Source organism: Alternaria atra (assembly GCF_907166805.1).
Source record: "Alternaria atra isolate CS162 genome assembly, contig: 24, whole genome shotgun sequence".
NCBI lineage: Eukaryota > Fungi > Ascomycota > Dothideomycetes > Pleosporales > Pleosporaceae > Alternaria > Alternaria atra.
In genome coordinates, this window is record NW_025091322.1 from 274211 (window position 1) to 293567 (window position 19357).

The window sequence follows — 19357 nt, forward strand, 5'->3', positions numbered from 1 at the left end:
AACGAGATCTCGCTCGCTTCGCTCTAGACATGTTTGCAATCTCGCCTGTGTCGGATGAATGCGAACGTCTTTTCAGTAGCGCAAAGCTTACGATAGTTGATCGCCGTGGTAGGCTGAAGGCAGATATCATAGAGGCATGTGAGTGTCTCCGGGCCTGGTATGGAAAGCCCCAGGCTGAGGGAAACAGCGATATCGAGGATAGTGAGAACGAAGACGACTGGATTGATAGTTAGTAGCAAAATACATTTCCTCGGCTTCCTTCTTTTCTTCAGCCTCATTCTTGGCGGTCTTGTTGGTCGGACCGGTCTGGTCGGACCGGTCCTTATGTAAGCACCTGGTCTGGTCTGGTCTGTACCCTCAGACCAGACCAGACCAGACCATTCCGATCACTGCCCCAGAGCCGGCCCCATATTCCTCACCACACGACGATGCGGAGCATGATCGTTGACGAGTACGAGCGGCATCTACCCGTCGTCGTTGATCTGCTTCAGAACGCTACCACGCGGATACATCTGTCGTTTGATATCTGGACAAGCAGGCAGATGCGATGCCTAGCCGGTAAGTAGCACATTAACTGCTTCTTCCAAGCTAATCCCTTAGTAGGTGTTGTCGCACATTTCCTTTGTCGAGAGTTCGAGTACAAAACCGTCCTTCTCTCGCTTCCAGAGCAGATCGGACACGCAGGCGTGAAAATCTCTGCTACTATCCAATCGATTCTTGACCGATTTAAGATCCCACCTCAACAGCTCGGATATTTCGTTGCGGACAATGCTTCTGAAAATGATACGTGCGTAAAAGATCTGGAAGAAGCTTTTGGCTATCAACATGGCTGGCGACGCATCCGTTGTATGGGCCATGTTATTAATTTGGTAGCTCGGGCGCTTCTCTTCGGCGAGAATCCTGATGGCTTTGAGGAGGAGAATCAGGAGTCCATGGTTGAAATCATCGAACAGCAGAAGCAGTGGCGGGCGCTAGGGCCTATCGGGAAGCTTCACAATGTAGTTGTTTGGATCCGGTCCTCTGCAGAGAGACAAAGAGAGTTTCAAAACCGCCAGCGGGCCAGTTATATTACTACGGGCGATCCTGATGCAGCCACGAAGCCTGTATACAACCTGATTCCTGCAAACGACACCCGGTGGAATTCAAACCTTGCCGAGATGCAGCGCGCAGTCGAGCTTCAAAACGTGATTGACGAAATAATAGCACCAGAAGTCTACAAATGGAACTCGCACCGCTCTGCGCAGAAGCCATCGATAGCCGAAGACTATCTAACTGCCGACGACTGGCCTGTTATTGCGATCTACTTGGATATTCTGAAGCCTCTCGAAAAGGCCACCTTAAAGCTGCAAGGTAGACCCAGCCGCAGTTCAGATACCGGTATCTGGCATGTACTACCTACGATGGAGTGGCTACTCCATAGGTTCGAAAGCTTCAAGGAAGAGTATTAGTCCCATCCGGATCCTCATTTCCGACGCGGCATTACCCAAGCCTGGGCTAAGCTTGATAAATACTATCTGCTTACTGAGAAGTCACCTATCTACGTCGCTGCAGTAGTCTTGAACCCGAAGTGGAAGTGGAAGTACTTTGAGAAGCAATGGGCTGATCATAAGGACTGGATTCAGGACGCTAAGAAAGCAGTCAGAGAGCTTTGGACTGTTGACTATAGGAACCAGCCACTACCGGATGAACTCGAACTCTGCGAGCCCCAGCAACGCGATATGATCTTAAAATCGGATCTGGACGATTTCATCAATTCTGTCATGGGCCCATATTCCCCAGCCACGGATCAGCCTGACGACTACGAATCATACATATCACAAGGTGTTACACCTGAGGACCAGGCTTGCAACACCCCTATGGCATACTAGTTAGAGAAACGACGCGTTTGGCCTCGGCTTGCGAAGATGGCGCTAGACATACTATCTATTCCACCGATGAGTGATGAACCAGAGCGCATCTTTAGCCTTAGCGGTCTTCTAACAGTAGCCAATCGGGGAAGGCTTAAGACGGATGTCATCGGTGCGTCTATCTGTCTGGCAAACTGGCAGAGATTAGGTATAGTTCCTGATAGCTTTTCGGTGAGCACCTCGTGTAGTCAATCACATTTCGCCAAGACCAGTCACTGAAATGTGATTGGTTCGCTTGCATTGCATACCCTTGTCCATATATCTTGGCAATATGTTGTCAATCAACATAGAGTTGCTTCAATTCAACTGTCAGGCACCAGGTTACTCCGGGCCCGTTCGGGCCGGTATGCCAAGCAATCGCAGTATATTAGCCTACCTTACCGCTGTTGTGGCTCGACAGCGGTTCGTCTCTAGTCTTACAAGGCAATATACCTCTACTTCCACTATCGCGGTGCATCTCGTATCTATAAAGACTCTATTGCTTGACATCAACTCAACTCAACTTGTCTTTTCGCGATTACATAAGCAACTCAATTCAACTAGGACCGAAATTGAATTGAATTGATTGATTAGCAAGCCTGGTCGAGACGAAAACGCGAAATGTCTCAACAACGCAGCACTCAATCTACTTATACTGAAGCAGACCTACAGCTTGCTCTTTCTGATATTAGTTTTCAGAGCGTTCAAAGTAGTTATCGTGCTGCTAGAATATATAACCTTCCTGAATCAACTCTTAAATACCGTCGCGCTGGAAGCAGAGTTGCTAACAATCAATCCAAACTGATGAGACTGACTGACTGACTGATTGCTTGGCAGTCAGTTCAGTGTCAGTTTGGAGCTCTCGTCTTATCAGTCAGTTCAGTTCAGAACTCTTAAACTGACTGGATTGACTGATATGAGACTGATACATAGTGTTGCGGAGGCTTATTCTAGGCTGTTGATGAGGCTGTTAGTGAGGCTGTTGATATGGTTTCTGTAAGCGGCTAGCGCCAAACCTTAGTGTTGCAGCTCAATCGCGCAACGCTCTAAATCCTAACTCTACGCCAACGCTACTATCTATCGACGCGCCTACTTGCGGGTTATACCAGTTTCTCTTGGTGCTGATATGACCCAGCAATCGAATCAGAGCCTCCGCCGACTTGTTGAGCGCGATAAACACGGAGATCCACCTGCGAACGCGTCGGTCACGCCATCTGTTGACAACAACACCGAGCTTGATCGCATTAACCAATCGATTGACGCGCCAATCAGCGAGGCCATAGATGAGGCTGATGATACTTCTTTTGACGGCTTAGACTGGTCACGGGTCCCGTACCTGGAGAGGCGACAGAAAGAGCACGCTAGAGGTGCCCCAAGTTGGATATACAAGTACGGCTGGCCAGTATATCATCGTATCAAACATCGTAACTACTGGCTCTGTTTCTATTGCCACATACACAAGAAACTTGGGGGCGAGTACGACGCTGGATCAACGTCAGCAGCAGCTACTCACCTAGCTAAAGGTGTGCCCGGCCACAGCGTTGGTGCCCAAGAACCTCTCCGACGAAGCCGCGATCCTAACCAGGGCTCAATCGTCAGCCTCATGCGCGATAGTGGTGTTGAGGTGTCGCAGGAGGTTGCGAATGAGATATCATCGTCATTTACAAAGCGCAAGTTTCAAGACGCGCTAAAGGACTGGATAGCTGCCGATAACCAAAGCCTCCGCGTTATTGAAACGCCTACCTTCGTCAGTTAATTCGAGCTGCTAATCCGTTGGCAGAGGCAGTACTTTGGCGTAACCACCAGTCTCTCCGCGACGCGATTGTTGCCGAGTATCACTCGTACATACCTGCTGTTCGAAGCTACCTAAGCGGCGCGCGGTCCCTTATTCATGTCTCCTTCGATAACTGGACGTCGACCAGCGGCAAGCATGGACTCACGGGCATTTGCGTACATCTGATGGACGCAGCGGGCGATGTGCAGGACTTTGTTCTGGGCTTGCCAGAGCTTCATGGGCAGCACAGTGGTAATAATATTGGCGCTGTTGTTGCAACAACGCTAACAAACTTTGGGGTGGACAAGGCATCAGTGGGCTATTTTGTGCTTGACAACGCATACAACAATGATACTGCCGTCCATCATCTGGCTGGTATATACGGCTTTGACGCCTCTGAGCGGCGTCTACGCTGCTGCTGCCATATACTCAACCTTGGAGCTCAACTTATCATATGGGGCAAAGACCGCGACGCATACGAGAACGCTGGTGGCAGCCTTAAAGACGAGGAGGCTTTCATGAAAGAGTGGCGTCAATATGGGCCTATTGGTGTACTATTTGATATTATCGCATCCATCTGTACGCCCCAGTCGCGCGAGCTGTTACAGAAACTCCAAAGAGTTGAAGCTGAGTCGCTGGGTAAGCCTGTCGTCCTCCGAGAGCTGATCAGGCCAGTTAAGACGCGCTGAAACTCCTACTTTGCTGCCTTTGTACGCGCTGTTGAGCTCCAAGGCCCGCTTGATAACTACGTCGAGCATAAGCTTTCTGAGGGCCGCCACAACGAGGTTATTGCTCGCCGCTCACGGCGACCTGGAGGTAGCGATAGCGTGTTCCAGGAACCTAGGCTTTTTCTGCGCGAGGGTGGCCTAAACGCTGGTGACTGGGCAACAATCACGGAGTATATAAAGCTTCTAGCGCCCTTCACAGAGGCCTCTAAGCTGCTAGAGGGACGCGGTAAACACGGCCGCCACGGCGCAATATGGGAAGTTCTGATTACCTTTGAGTGGTTACTTAACGAGCTCGAAGCGCTTAAAGAGCGCTTAAAGGATATTGACTATAATGATCCGTTAGCGCCAGAAGACCACCTTATGCTTAACGTTAACTTAGCTCACAAGAAACTATCGCAGTACTACTCAAAGTTTGACGACGCGCCTATCTACTACGCTGCTACAGTGCTCCACCCACACTATAAGCACCATCTCGAGGCACTATGGAAAGTGCCTGATGATCACAACACGCAGCGCGACGGCCCTCACTACCGCGATGGGTGGCTTACAAACAATCATCGCGCTTTTATAGCGATGTGGAAGGGCTTTCAAGAAGCAACAGTGGTTGGCAGCGCGACAAGCGACAGCGATGAGAGGCGCCCGGCAAAGAGAGTGCGTGTTGTTGGTCCAACAGCGTCGCGATCTGCCTTTCTAAAGTTGCAATTAGACGCTGCTGTTAAGCAGGTAGAGGAGCATCTTGGCGATGAGTACGAGCGGTGGAAACGCGTACCAGCGATCGCAGAGGACGATCCGATGGCTCTTAATCCGCTTAAGTACTGGCAATTACAGACGCAGCAGTACCCAACGCTTGCTAAGTTTGCTATCAACGTGCTTACAATACCAGTCTCAGCTGCTGATTGTGAGCGTACGTTCAGCGAGCTTGGTGACTTGCTAGGCACGCGGCGGCTGCAAATAAAGCCTGAGTTGCTTAACGCGCTGCAGTGCTTAAAGAGCTGGCGGCAGTTAGGTCTTAAAACACCAGCAGGAGGGCATACAATAGCTAAGATCGCCGCAGTACAAGATTATCTTAGTAAATACGACTATTGACTATAGCAATCAGATAGCAATCAATCAGTCAGTGCAACACGAAGATAGCGGTCTTGGCAGTCAGTTCAGTTTCAGTTCGCGACTCCAAAAAATGTCTTGGCAGTCAATCAGGTCAGTTTACTACTCCCGGACTGACAGTTTGAGCCGCATAGATGAACTGACAACTGACTGATTGACTGATAGCAACTCTGCAGCCTGACATCCCAGCTGACTGAACGGCTCAGACACACATTTTCGACCTCTGACTAGCATCGATGCTCTGATCCAAGACTGAAGTGGAACTCGGAGGCTGCGAGCACAGCTGATGCCTTGCTGTTGCACCTGATGACTAGCGTGGGTGGACGTGGATGGAAGTAGAAAGTGTTCACCACGCCGCTCGCCTCAACACTTTGACGCGGAATGTTTCCCGCTCTCCGATTGCTATTTGTGAAGGCTCGATGCGGAGACTAATGTTTTGGTGCTTGGCATCCGGCCTTCACTGTCGCTGAGAGTGCACGCTAATCGACTTTCCATGGCTGATAAAGCGCAATACCCAGCTGAACAGCCGCCAGAATGTGCATTGCGTAGATCGTAGCTAGGTCAGACCTCCAGTGCTCAGCAGCGACCTTGTCGCTTACTCGCATCGCTTGGAAGCTTGAAGCTCGATGTTGCTAACGAAGAGCGAACTGAATAGCGTCTGTTTCTTCGTCGGGATAACGCATCTTATCAGTAAGCTGCGCACATTAGTGACGTGGTCCAGCACAGCGCACGTGTCCGCGTAGCTCGCAGGCAAAGACTTGCAAAATCTCAACTCTACAAATCCCGTCTATCTTCGTTGCCATTATTATGGACGAAGGCTTCATGCTTCGCATGTGCATAACAGATCTTTGTGCGGCATCAATCAGTAAATGAAAGACAAGTTAGCTGCTGTCGCGAGAGCGCTCCTCATTGGCTAGCAATCCTCGCATAATGTCAAGGTGATCTGTGCATGCACGAAGGAGGCCAAGATACGTAGCGATAGTGATGTCTTCTTTCCTAATATAGTCTAGCTTCTGTCAAACACGACCAGTGCTGCTTCCAATCGTGTTGGCGATGCGCTGACGGTCATCGGTTCACTACACAGTCTTGATTGACAATTTGCATTACCTCGTCTCGAATTAGCTCATCGCTGCCGGTATAAGCACCTTCCACCCACGAAATGTTTTTTACTATCGGCACAACTTCCCTCCATTCTTGCAAGTGCATACCCTTGATGACAACTGCCAACATGAAGACGAAATGGCTCCGCTCCACAATATCCTTCGTTTCGATTGCTGCGAAGTATAGCACCCAGACTAACAATGGCTCGAGCTCATTCCATTCCACCATGTTCTCTGTAAGTCTAAGTAGGAGTTTGCGAGATATGACTGCTGTCCAGATAGTGTATCGTCCTAGGAGCCTCCACAGGGGCGTCAAAAACAAAAGAGTGCCAAGCCGGCACACTTCTTCGATCATGTTCCCACGCTCATGGCCCTGTTGCAACGGCCGTACACACAAGAGACGATATGCAATTGGCTCCATCCAGCTGCTATCAGTGACGGACAACAGTGTTTGCTCTCGGTTGAATGCCGGATCAAGTGAGACAAGCTGCACAATGTCGTCAAAGATTGTGATCCATTCTAGTTGCATCGGTAGCTGTTTCTTCCATATCAGAGACATGGGTCTATGCGGTCGTGGTGAGCTTGCTAGGGGTCTGCAAGCATCCTCCCATTGGGCTGGCAAGGGAATGATAGGCGGAATATCTTGCGAGAAACAACCTACGAGATCTGACCTGCTATCCGGTCAGTAACGTCTACTGCCCTAGTATGAGATTGGAGCTTGGCAAAAGACATACCATGTCAAGGTGATCCGAAGGTGCTCGTTCTCAATCGCTTCATAACCGCCTCTGAGTTCTACAATGTGTACGAGTGCATTTCGATGCTTGTACCAGTGACCGTCGGCGAAACTATTGAGCAACGCCTAAGAATTATCAGGCATCAAACATCAATCGAAGAGGGCAGCTGCTTACATGATGACACATGAAAGATGCCACTGTCCCGATCATGTCGTCGCTCTTGTGCTTTGAGGAGTCCTTCATCATCTCGCTGGCGGCACGAAGTGCCTTGTAAGAATGTGTCAAAGCTAAAGCATCGTCGCGTGAGGGGAACGATCCATTCAACTTCTGGAATATGAAGTTCTGAGAGTTTGACAAGACGTTGTGGAATATGGCTGCACAGCTAAGTCCTACAGGATACCAATAATCCCGCAGCCGGATTGGGTGATTGGTGCTTGGGTCGAGAACTAAGTAGAGTCAAGGAAGCAAGAGTTGGTTCTCAGAGGGGCACACTGACTGTTTGCTACTAATGCTCGATTGGATTCATTCATTTTGATAGGGTAGACACAGAACGGGTCCATCTGGCCGCCACCGAAGCGCTCGAGACCGAGGTGCGCCTCCGTTGGATCACGGATTTCGAGGACGATTTCGTTGCGTTCCCTTCTTGTCCTTGGCTTTCTTCGCGCCTTGCCGACTTCTGCCATGACTATGCGCCGAATGCGAACTTGTGTCTCCTCATCTTTGAGATCATCGGGGTGTTTCAGGTTTATGAACCGAAATCTCGGTTTCGTAGGGGAGTCCATGGCGTAAACATTGAGCTTGTTGATATCGCCTGGGTTAGCCTTACAGCGCTCTTAGATGCTGAAATCCCAGGACGCAAGCGAATACTATGAAATATGCGTCGCGATAAAGAGGCATAGAACTAGTATAAACACGTAATGGGCCTATTGTTGGAAGGGTGGCATAACCACACACTCGTGAGTCGTTCTAGTGCATGCAAAATTGGCGGTTGATCCGTTGCGGTCACCTGAAAGTCTCGATCTAAGGAGGACTGGGACTCGATGACGCACGTAAGTAAAATTTGAGAGGCGTATATAAGCGAGAAGGATGAGAAGTCAGCATGCTTGGCAAGACTAGCGATGGCACGTGCTCAACCCCGCCATGCTCGAAGGCAACTCAGGCAGCTAGCCTTAATCATGACTCTCAGGAGCGGAGTACCGGTACAGCCCAGTCATCGTCATGGTTCTAACCTCTAGCACATCGAATTACCGATGTCAATCAGCGGCTGAAATGCACAGTAAGGAGGCGCAGACTGCCATAACAATGGCCAGATCTAGGCACTTTGCCGAAAGTTCATGCATGCAAGGATGTCCTGTTTCTTGAAAGGGCTAGCATTACCCACAAGCTGTTCGAAAGAAACACAGCGGCGTAATCACCCTCCAAAGCAGGTCGCTTGTCACTGGACTAGCGAGTGAGTACCAAGAGCACGTGGCAAAAGAGGTTAGTGCTGCTGGCACAGACTTTTCAAAACCACCACATATCAGGACTTCCATGACATTGTGCCGTGCCAATAGCCGGATGCCACAATGTCAATATGGAGACTGCTATCTCTGTGCTTGTGTTGGACGAACTAGGTCATTTCGATCGTGGAGACACCGCCGCTAACATTCCCGGCGCTCGCAACACCGCTGTAGTGAGCTGAGGTTTAGGTCACGTGACCCGGCTGCTGGCCTGCGATGGTGTTGGGGCCAGATGCTATAGGCGAAGACTGTTGATATGTGACTTGCATGGACATGAATAAGGCGTTGGAGCTGAGGAGTGACCGCGCTTCTGCTCCAGTGTGTCCATCAACCAAGTAAGTTACTTGGTTGACACCAGGGCTCCAAGAAAATGTGGACCCTCTGGACCGGCCGGTTCAACCGGTTGCTTTAACGTAAGCAGATCGTCTTGAGGTGATTGGCCGGTGTCGCGCGTCGGTGCTTAAGGTTCCAACTAATTTAGTCCGGCCCACTATAGTGTTCTAGCGCCCTGATGTCAACCAAGTAACTTACTTGGTTGATGTCACGATGTTCCAACACCACAGGTTCCAGCCACAGGCAGGCAAGCTACCGGGGACCCTTCGGGCCACCGTCGACCCTCACCAGCCACGATCACGTGACGTAGGTATATATCATCCCTCTAGGAGTCTTGATAGCTCCTCAAGGATTCGTCTCAATACAAGCCTATACCAATATCTCAGTGCCTGCCCAAATACTCCTCACAATTTGATAGTTGACCACTCTGTCGTCTGCATTAAGTCGAATGCCCCTTCGGATGCCGTGAGGTCTTCCTCCACCCTGGAGATGGTGTGAACTACTTCAGCTTTGCCTTTGTGCAATTCCCATCGTCAACATCGTACCTCAACATACATTCTTCGTGTTGCTGTGCGTGTAACGTCTATCCCTGTGCAGCGAAAAACCCTGTGACCCGAAAACGACCAATGAGAGCGCAAGGATAGCCGATCTCCCAGCACAGTGCTGTGTCTCATTGGTTGTTTTCGGCCCACTGGGATTTTTGCTTCACAGGGACGGACGTTAATCAGACAACGGTACATACACCGACAGGGCTCATCTGGTTGTGGAGCCTTCCCTACGCTGGTGGATGGGTCGGGTCGGGTTGGGGTTAGGGTTGCCTAAATAGGTAATGACTAGCTCAAACTCAGCCTAGTTATTATCTATTTAGGCAACCCCAACCCGACCCGACCCATTCACCAACGTAGCCTTCCCATAGCCCCGCTAACCCCTTTTCAAAAGCTGGTTATCCTTGCTCGCACATGCATCCGGCTTTCAGATCTACTCTAGATACCGACATGCCCACGCCTTTCATCTACGGGTAACTCTAGTCCAGTGTAAGGGGCTACGCTCAGGGAGCTATCGCACAGGTATACTGGAGTTGTATTTGATAGAGAAGAGAACTACAGGTAGCTAGGGTTCTGAAGGTCGTTCAGGGGGCGGCGGCTCGGGATAACCTTCTGCCGGGCTCGCTTGCACAGAATCCGGGTGCTCAGGGGGGGCACCCGGAATCTGTGGACAGTGCGCCTCCCGCACGTGACCGAGATATCATCGAGGACTCACCAACTGGGCTCCAGCCCATCACATCCAGTCTAGCAACGCCGAAGTATTTGTACTTTAGAAAAGCAGACGCTGTATAGGCTAATGTCAGGATTTATCCTCAATTAGTCGATTTTTACAAGATGCTTGTTATATAATTGCTGCATATCTCCGCTGCTACTATTGGTTTGTACTAGTACAATGGTCCTAGTGTTCTCCATATACTTTGCGAATGCCCGTGCCGAGGCTCGACGCAATGCCTGTCTAGCCAAATAGAGAATATGCTTCAGACGCCACCGCATCTTCAACGCAATATTTTGCTACAACCTGACTTCGCCCAGGACCAGGTCACGGACTTAAAGGCCTTTGAGTGTCAGTTCAAGCCTAGGCATCGTGCCGACGCATCACATTAAGCCATTGGTATATGCGTCAAGGTGGTCGTGTATGCAGTGACAGGGGTACCTTCTTTCCCAAAGTGGTCTAGTCTCTGCCGATCTCACCCGGAAACCCATCCAGAAACGTTGGTGAACTGTCAACTAGGACCATAGTCCCCACAGGATTTTGCTTGACGATCTGCATGACCTCGTCCCGAATCAGGTCGTCGCTGCCTGCAAAAACCTTCTCAACCCACAAGACATTCTTGAGGATTTGCATGGTCTTGTTCCACTCTTGCAGCCGCATGCCACTCATAAGGACTGCCAGCATGAAGACGTATTGACTTCGTTCCGCTAGATCTTTTGTCTCGCTCGCAGCGAAGTATAGCACCCACACCAGTAATGGCTTGAGCTCATTCCACTCTACCATGTCCTTCATGAGCAGGAGTAGAAGCTTGCGAGATATGGCTGCCGTTCGCACAATTGACCGTCCCAGTAACCTCCAGAAGGGCGAGAGAAATAACAGAGTGCCAAGCCGACACACCTCTTCTATCACGTGTCCACGGTCATTGCCCTGTAGTAAGGGCCGTATGGACAAGAGACGATACGCGGTTGGCTCCATCCAGCTGCCGCTGCTGATTGACAATAGCAGCTGTTCTTTGTTGAATGCTCGATCAACCGAGATTAGCTGCACAATGTCGTCAAATATCGTGATCCAGTCTAGTTGCATCGGCAGCTGTTGCTTCCATAATAAGGATATAGGGCTATGCGGTCGTGGCGAGTTCGGTGGAGATCTGGAGTCAGACTCCCATTGACGTGGCAAGGGGACCACAGGCGGAATGTCTTGCGAAAAACAGCCTACTAAGTCTGCCCTGCTCATGGGTCAGTATAGTAACGAGGTTTGTTTGAATCCGAAGGCTGGCAAAAGATGTACCATGTCAAAGTGATCCTAAGGTGCTCTTTGTCGATGGCGTCATAGCCGCCTCTGAGCCCGACGATGCTTACGAGTGCATTTCGATGCTTGTGCCAATGGCCATCGGCGAAAGTCCCCAGCAAAGCCTAAAAATCGTCATGTACCAGCTACTAATGACGAAGACCGCTGCTTACATGATGACACATGAACGATGCCACAGTCCCGATGATCTCGTCGCTCTTGTGCTTGGTGGGGTCCTTCATCATCTCGCTGGCGGCACGGAGTGCTTTATGACGATGGGTCAAAGCTAAAGCATCGTCCTGTGAAGGAAAGAATCCATTCAGCTTCTGGAACAAAAAGTTCTGAGAGTTTGACAGGACGTTGTGAAATGCGGCTGCACAGCTGAGTCCTACAGGGTACCAGCAACCCCGCAGCTGGCTCGAGTGGTTGGTGGTTGGGTCAAAAACTACATCAAGTCAGCCAAGAGCGAGATTGTCCTCGAAGAAGCACGCGCACTGTTTGCTAGCAAAGCTCGATCAGAATCATCGAGTTCAATGGGGTAATGGCTGAAGGGATCAATTTGGCCGCCACCGAAGCGTTCTAGACTAGAGTGCATCTCCGTTGAATTACGAAGTTCGAGGACGATTTCGTTGCGCTCCTTTCTCGTCTTTGGCTTTCTTCGCGCTTTGCCAACCTCGGCCATCGCTAGACGCCGAATGCGAAACTGCGTTCCCTCATCTTTGATATCGTCCGGATGTTTCAGGTTTACAAAGTTGAACTTTGTCTTTGTAGAGCAATCCATGGTGTGAACACTGGGTAGTGACAATTGGGTGGTTCTTGTCTTGCTGTCCGATCTGGCCTTGCGCCCCTCTTAAATGCTTGTACACAGGTGAGCACTTGAATCCTGCATTTTACCGAATCTTGCCTCTAGACACTAATCCTATAGAGTCATTGAGGAGGGGCCAAGACAGAGTTGAAGTCATGCAAATAGCGTGAAAATGCAGGGAAGCCGGGCTATCTTTGCCACGAGCGAGCAGACACTCCAGTACACGTAATGCTAAGGAGTGATTTGTTGCAGGGCTTGTTTTGGCCCTATCCTAAGCGGATTGGTTGTGGATGTTGCAACACGAATTGAAGATTGAGCTGCATGTACGAAGGCGTGAGTGGTTTAGTCATGCGGATTATCAATCAAGCTAACGCCTTTGGGAAAGCTACCGTAGACAGAGTGGCAGGAATTAGAAGATTCCGATCCGTCTTGTACCTTCCTTTTCAAATTTGCTACCCCGCCCCTCGAGCAAACATCTGCTAACCCAAGCAAGCGAAGAGTGTAGAACGGAGACAATATAGTAAACAGAGCTTGTAGTTCATGTTGTGTACGGTTCAGGCTATGTAGTAACGTGCATGTTTAACAAGGTTACACTACACTACTCTTTGAATGCCCAATGACACTAAACTCCCTTCGCGAAATTATCACGCGAATGTCTCTTTTTGACACAGGCCTCCTTCCTACGAGGCTTGAAAGCCAGGAGAAACTGGCTGCAGACTCCGCATCAAGCAAGTCAATCAATCTGAGAGCCGTTGATTGGCTTGCTTGTGAGTAACATCGTCGTCGCTTGATTGTTGCTTGATTGTTGGTGTTTTCGGGCAGCTTGCTTGCGACTTGATTGTAGATTGACTAGATTAGACGCTAAGAGATCGATTTTATATACAGTTACTGCGGATGAGTATTCCACTCTTCTATATTGTAGTCTCGTATAACGTGAGTGCTAGGCGAGTGGCGCGGCTAGGCGAGCGGCGCGGCTAGGCGAGCGGCGCACCCCAATGAACTTTTGCACCTCTAACACGCTATTACTCAACACTACAACAACCTACTATAATGCGAAATACGTAGAATTAATCGCTAACCTCTGCTATATCTTTTTTGCAAGTACGCGAATTGTGTCCTGTCTCTCCGCAGCGCCTACAGTGCCTTTTGCGCTGCTTGCCTGCACCTGTTCGGGCTCTACCTTCACGCGTTTCCCCCTCTATCTTCGCCCCAACGTTTATTTGGGCCATCAAATCCTCTGCCTGCTCCTTTGACAGGTCTCCGCCCTTCTGGATCCGCTTTCTTTTACGCGATTTGCGCTCAGAAGCTGCTCTGTTTGACGCTTCAAGCTGCAGCACTCGGGCAGCCAGCAACGTCTGTGAATGCAGTATCATCTCAGTGCCCTTTCTAAGCTGGTTAACCATCTCAACCATAGGAGAAGGTGAGGAACCCTGATGTTTTTGAATGCGATCGCGAAGCAGCGTAGATTGAGCCTCTACTTCAGCGGCGTTGCTTGGTGTTTTAGGGTTCCATTGGGTGGTTCCTGGTGCGGGCGGTGTTGGCGTGCGAGGTTTGACTTCAAGCTTTGATAGCACCACCAATGGGTTATAAGGCACTAAGCCAGTTGCTCTAAAGCTTAATTGGATATTTGTTTTTGAGAACGCAGGCTCAAAAACCTTCGCAAAGGAGGCAATAAAGGCCTTTTTGTCGATTCGGCCAATGTGGTCTGTTGCCAAGACTTTGATCTCTTTGCTGTACGCCTGCTTCAAGGGGGCAAAACATCCCACATCAAGCGGCTGCAGGATGTGCGACGAGTGTGGAGGCATACAGAGGGTAATTTTTTGTTCTCCTCGCAAAGAGCCTGGAAGGTAAGCGACTTGTGGCTCTCGTGGCCGTCGATTATAAGCAGCACGTAGCTACCCACCCTCCGCCCCTTTATCTGCTCAATAAAGTGCTTCAACTAGGGTACACCAATCTCGTTCGTAGTCCAGCCGTTGTTACTAACCCCAATGCGCCATTGAGGCTTTAGATCAGGGAACCAGGACGCGTCGTGGTTCTTTGCTTTAAAGATAAGGTAGGGCGCGATTGCCCAGCCCATCGCGTTGACGGCGGCGATAAGAGTCACCCACTCACGGTCTCCCTGCTGGACGCCAATAGGCTCAGTGCGTCTCTCTGAAGCGGTGACTACTTTAACTCGGTTTCCAACGCCCATCGTGAAGCCAGTCTCGTCAAAGTTGTAGGTATCTTCGTCTAGTATGCTGTACTTGGCCTTAACATTCCGTACAAGGTTAAACCAGGGCCGGATAACCTCTGGATCGCTGCACAAGACTCTTTGACGATTGCGCTGTCGATTTAAACGGGATTTGAGCTCGCCCTCGCGTTTAACGAAGTTTGAAGCCCATCTTGGGCCAACAGGCTTGTCACCACGCGCAGCACGTAGTTGGTTGGCCATATCTTCTACAGAACGCAGTGTTGGCGCAAATCCTTGCGCATATAGCTTCTTAATATAGTGTCTAAGCGCCTCCTCTTCAGTCTTTTGAAGGCTTGATGATTTAGGGTGAGTATCGCGTTGCGACATCTTCCCAGCGCGTCGGCGGCGAAGGGTCGTTTCAGGCACGTTGTAGGCGGCGGCAGCGCGTCGCAAGCTTAGGTCTTGAGGCGGTGTAATGGCTTGAAGGGCTTCTTTAATCCTCTCTTCTTTTGAGAGCTCTTCGAGGTTGGGTGGTTGAGACATTAAGGTTTGAAGTTCAAAGGTGCAAAAGCTCATTGGGGTGCGCCGCTCGCCTAGCCGCGCCACTCGCCTAGCACTCACGTTACCCCGATTTGATTTGATTTGATTTCGATAATTTTGATTTGATTTGGATAGATTTAAATTCGGTTTATCTGTTTGCAACCCTGGTGGAGGCCCCATTTAATTGATTGTTGACAAGTCTATCCCTTATTGGCCCTAAACAGACTTGCTAACAGTCAATCAGATCAGTCCGAAGCGTCTCGTCTTCTCAGTCTAACCAGTCCGTAGAGCTCAGACTGATTAGATTGGTTGAATTAGACTGTTGTAAGGCCATTTTGAGGCGTATCTGGTAGTCGTGATCGCGATTTCTGGAGTTGAGTTTTGTGCGGTTTAACACCCGGGCATACCGTGACGGTCACCATGCTTATGATCCATCGTCGAAGGTACACACTGTTTCTTCCTCGTGTTGGAGTGGTTGTTGACGTCACTCTCACTTACTTGTTGAAGGCTCTGCCGTGTGTAGATAAAAGATTGTTGTCTCTAGTCTAAGTGTCGGCATTCTCCTGCTCTAATTGTACCTCTGCGTTTCTTCTCTTGCTCCGTTTCACGATGTTATACATGACATAGACCGTTGTAGTTGTATCGAGAGCTGCCATAGAACTGGAGGGCGCAGTCCTTGCGATTGCCATCATGTTCAACTCCTTCATCCCATCTTTCTTGCTGTTTGCACCTCGTTCTTTGCATGTCACGCTCTTCACCTATCCGTGCTGGAGTCTCATCAGTTAACACCACTTTTTCAAAGATGAAGCCCATGTCAGCGAACACACGTACACACATGATGCAATTACTGACAAACTAGGGTCGAGTTACGCTAAGGTCTATGTTCCTCGGTGATGCTGTCACGTACAGTCCGCAACAAGCAAGCGATAGACAGATTGATTACCTCATTAGGCGTAAGAAGACCACAATCTGGCTCGTGCCACGCCTAATGCGGTAATCAATCTGTCTATCGCTTGCTTGTTGCGGACTGTGCAAATCAAGTCCTCTCAACGCAGCACTACCGGTATGTAGTCCGTGTCAGTGTGCACATTCCAACTGTAGGGTCGTTCGCGAGACTTGATTTGGCTCGATTTGTTGGTCGCCACCAACTCTCTCTACTACGGTGTCAGGCATAAGCAATGTAGGTGGGCCCGGCGCCACAAGGATATGACCAAGACCTTAAGAACTCCAACTGCTTATCGGTTGCCAATTGTGATACTTCTAGTTGCTGACTATCCCTGCTACATGCCTTATGCACTGCTGTTAGAAACCAAATGAGTAAGTTTTGCTCACCTGCCACTGCACGAACCAACCACCGTAGTAGATAGATCGCTACGACGCTTACTGAATTGCACCTACGAAATTCCGCCGAGAAGGTGGAGTTGAGCTTAAAAGCAGTGCATATCTTTCCTCTATCACACCGCACACTCACATATTCACTCTTCTCATTGTCAAAATCCCAGATCACGTTTTGAGCCCACCGTCTTCACAATGGCGACCTCGACCTCCAACCAAGCATGGACAATCCCTTCCACAGCATCCAAAGTCACCCATCTCATGAAACAAACCAAGCCCGTCCCAACTCCAGGGCCGAAGCAAGTCCTCGTCAGAATGACGGCTGCCTCCCTCAACTTCCGCGACGTTCTGGTCTCCACTCGCTCTCCTGCTTATCCAGGAACTCACAAACCAGACCTCGTGCCCGGCTCCGACGGTGCAGGAACAATCCACACCCCCGGTCTCTCATCTACATGGGCCGGCAAAGAAGGCACCCCAGTCCTCTTGCACTGCAGCTCCTGGCTTGAGGGAGACGTACGCAACCTCCGAGGCGATGTAGTATTTGGTGGGACAGATGTAGATGGCACGCTACAGGAATGGATGGTCGTTGACGATGATTGGATCATTGAGGCGCCGAAGAATCTGAGTGCAGTTGAGAGCGCGAGTCTAGTGACTGCAGGAACGACAGCATGGGCGGCTATACGGGGTGGTTTGGATGGGAGGTTGGATGGTGGTTTGGAGGAGTGGAAGGGTGTATGGACGGCGAAGAGATTGCAAGGGAAGACAGTGCTTACGATGGGGACCGGCGGTGTGAGCTGTTTCGCTATACAGGTACGATTCCCTCTTCATCATCCTCCACCCAGTTCGAACAAACTACGCAAGACAAAGAGCCCAGAAGATACTGATGAGCAATAAATAGATCGCAGCCGCCCTTGGTGCAACTGTAATTGCCACATCATCATCGGACAGCAAGCTGAACTTCGTCAAATCGCTTGGCGCCACCCATCTTATCAACTACTCCAAGACACCCGACTGGGACGAAGAGGTCCTTCGTATCACGAGCGGAAACGGCGTCGACCATGTCATCGAAACTGGCGGCGCAGGAACACTGATGAAGTCCGTCAACAGTACGCGACCTGGCGGGCTCATTAGTCTTCTTGGGATATTGACGCCAAATGAGGCGATTTCTGCGGCATTTGTGCCAAGCGTGCTGTTTGGCGCTAAGATTGGTGCGTCACACTGGTGAAGGGAAGTGGAGAGCGAGTGATTGCTGACAGTGTGCAGTGAAAGGATGTACAGCTTTTAGTCGCGATGCCCTCGCCGAATTTGCAAAGCTCGTCGATGCGAACAGGATTAAGCCTGTCATAGCGCAGTCGTTCGACTTCTCCCAGATGGTTGAAGCATTTCAGGCGCTGCAGAAGCAAAATGCGGTGGGAAAGATTGTGGTCAAGATCAGTGACATCTAAACACCCACAATTCTCTCCGTGAAGATGGCCTTAAGGAAGACATCTTCAACTTGTTGCATCCATTTGGAGTATTCGTTCCAGAGGTCTGGTAGAAGGAGATGCACACAACTGGGTATTGCGTAGCAACAATTGTGAATCATTCTCAAGCCGGTAGCTACCAGCAGCGTTTGCAACAGTCCGTACTACGGTACTTTTGAGGTTATCGTGAGCACGTTACGGCCAAACTTTGGTGTTGTGATTATTGTACGCCTGTTTTTCCGTACAGTACTACATCGTACACCGTACTACTGTTAAGACGGACGATGAAGGTAGTAGCCATGTAACCTTGACTGCATGACTAATCATTTAGTGGTCGATGCATCCCTGATGGTCATGATGACTTTACGTTACGTCTGCACCAACGGCGCTCTAGGAACTTGTGTATTGGGGATACCTGCTAGTGCGGCGCCCCTCGCTGCCATGGCAGCATAGCTGATCGCATTGTTTGTCTGCTGTCCTGTGTTCTTCATCTGCCTCGTCATCTCCAGGTTCGCCTTGCCTACCTCTACCGCCTCCTTGGCGGCTGCCCTGGCTTCCTCTCCAGCGTGTATGTTCTATTGTACGTTTGTGGCCATCCCGTGGATGGTTTCGGTGGTGTTCTTGAGCTCGTTCCTGACGGTATCAAATGTCTGCGCGGTGTTTCCCGAGGCTACCTTGGTGTCGATTTGCAGGATGCTGAGCGCGTCGCATACCGTGCTCAGGTCAGGGGCGTGTTGCACTTTCAGCATTAATGTCAGCGTGCCATGAATGATGATCTTCACGAGGTCTGCCGGCACGGGCTGGCTGTGAGTGCGATCGATGCACGTCAGCGCGCCTTGAAGGTAAGTGCTGACGCGTGTAGCGTGCTCGCGGAATGGGGTAGGCCATGCGGGCTGCTGAGGCCACGGTGTCGCCATGGCACGTCAGTCGCAGTGGGCGCTACGGCTGGGTGCTGGCTAGTCGATTGACGTCAAGAGCAACCGTTTGCGTGCGATTGTAAGTAGATTGTGTGTATTCTGCGTATTCATCACCGAGAGGTCTGTGATCTAAGCTTATATACATAGAGTAGTGGGCTGATTGGCCGCTGAATAGTCCACGCGACCATGCAAGGTACCCTGGGCTTACAGCGATAAACTGGGTAGATTCCAAAAATCGAGTTCTCGCTGATTGTGGTGTTTTTCTATGCCAAGGTGCGGCAACATGCGCATTGCGATTGCGGGCCTACGGTACCGACTTTGCCGACGCCCGTCATCTCTGGACCGTGGAGCCTAGTCTAGCTTAATCTTTAACCCATCCCTGATTCGTTAGGTTCCTCGAACTTCTAATCACATGGCCGCCGCTG

The 19357-nt window shown here is 50.3% G+C and overlaps 3 protein-coding genes across 3 annotated transcripts; 1 reads left to right on the top strand and 2 right to left on the bottom strand.

The window, feature by feature from the left end:
- Positions 1–6557: 6557 nt before the first annotated feature.
- Positions 6558–8108, bottom strand: ALTATR162_LOCUS5019 (uncharacterized protein; the record flags this gene model as incomplete). Its single annotated transcript, XM_043312635.1, has 4 exons — positions 6558–7263; positions 7327–7451; positions 7501–7772; positions 7823–8108. The coding sequence occupies 4 exons, from the start codon at positions 8106–8108 to the stop codon at positions 6558–6560; spliced, it is 1389 nt and encodes a 462-aa protein (XP_043168570.1).
- Positions 8109–10874: 2766 nt separating this feature from the next.
- ALTATR162_LOCUS5020 (uncharacterized protein) lies at positions 10875–12483 on the bottom strand (the record flags this gene model as incomplete). Its single annotated transcript, XM_043312636.1, has 4 exons — positions 10875–11640; positions 11703–11827; positions 11876–12147; positions 12198–12483. The coding sequence occupies 4 exons, from the start codon at positions 12481–12483 to the stop codon at positions 10875–10877; spliced, it is 1449 nt and encodes a 482-aa protein (XP_043168571.1).
- A 4264-nt stretch (positions 12484–16747) lies between these two features.
- Positions 16748–17997, top strand: ALTATR162_LOCUS5021 (uncharacterized protein; the record flags this gene model as incomplete). The annotated part of the gene is made up of 3 exons (XM_043312637.1): positions 16748–17362; positions 17451–17760; positions 17816–17997. The coding sequence occupies 3 exons, from the start codon at positions 16748–16750 to the stop codon at positions 17995–17997; spliced, it is 1107 nt and encodes a 368-aa protein (XP_043168572.1).
- Positions 17998–19357: the final 1360 nt, after the last annotated feature.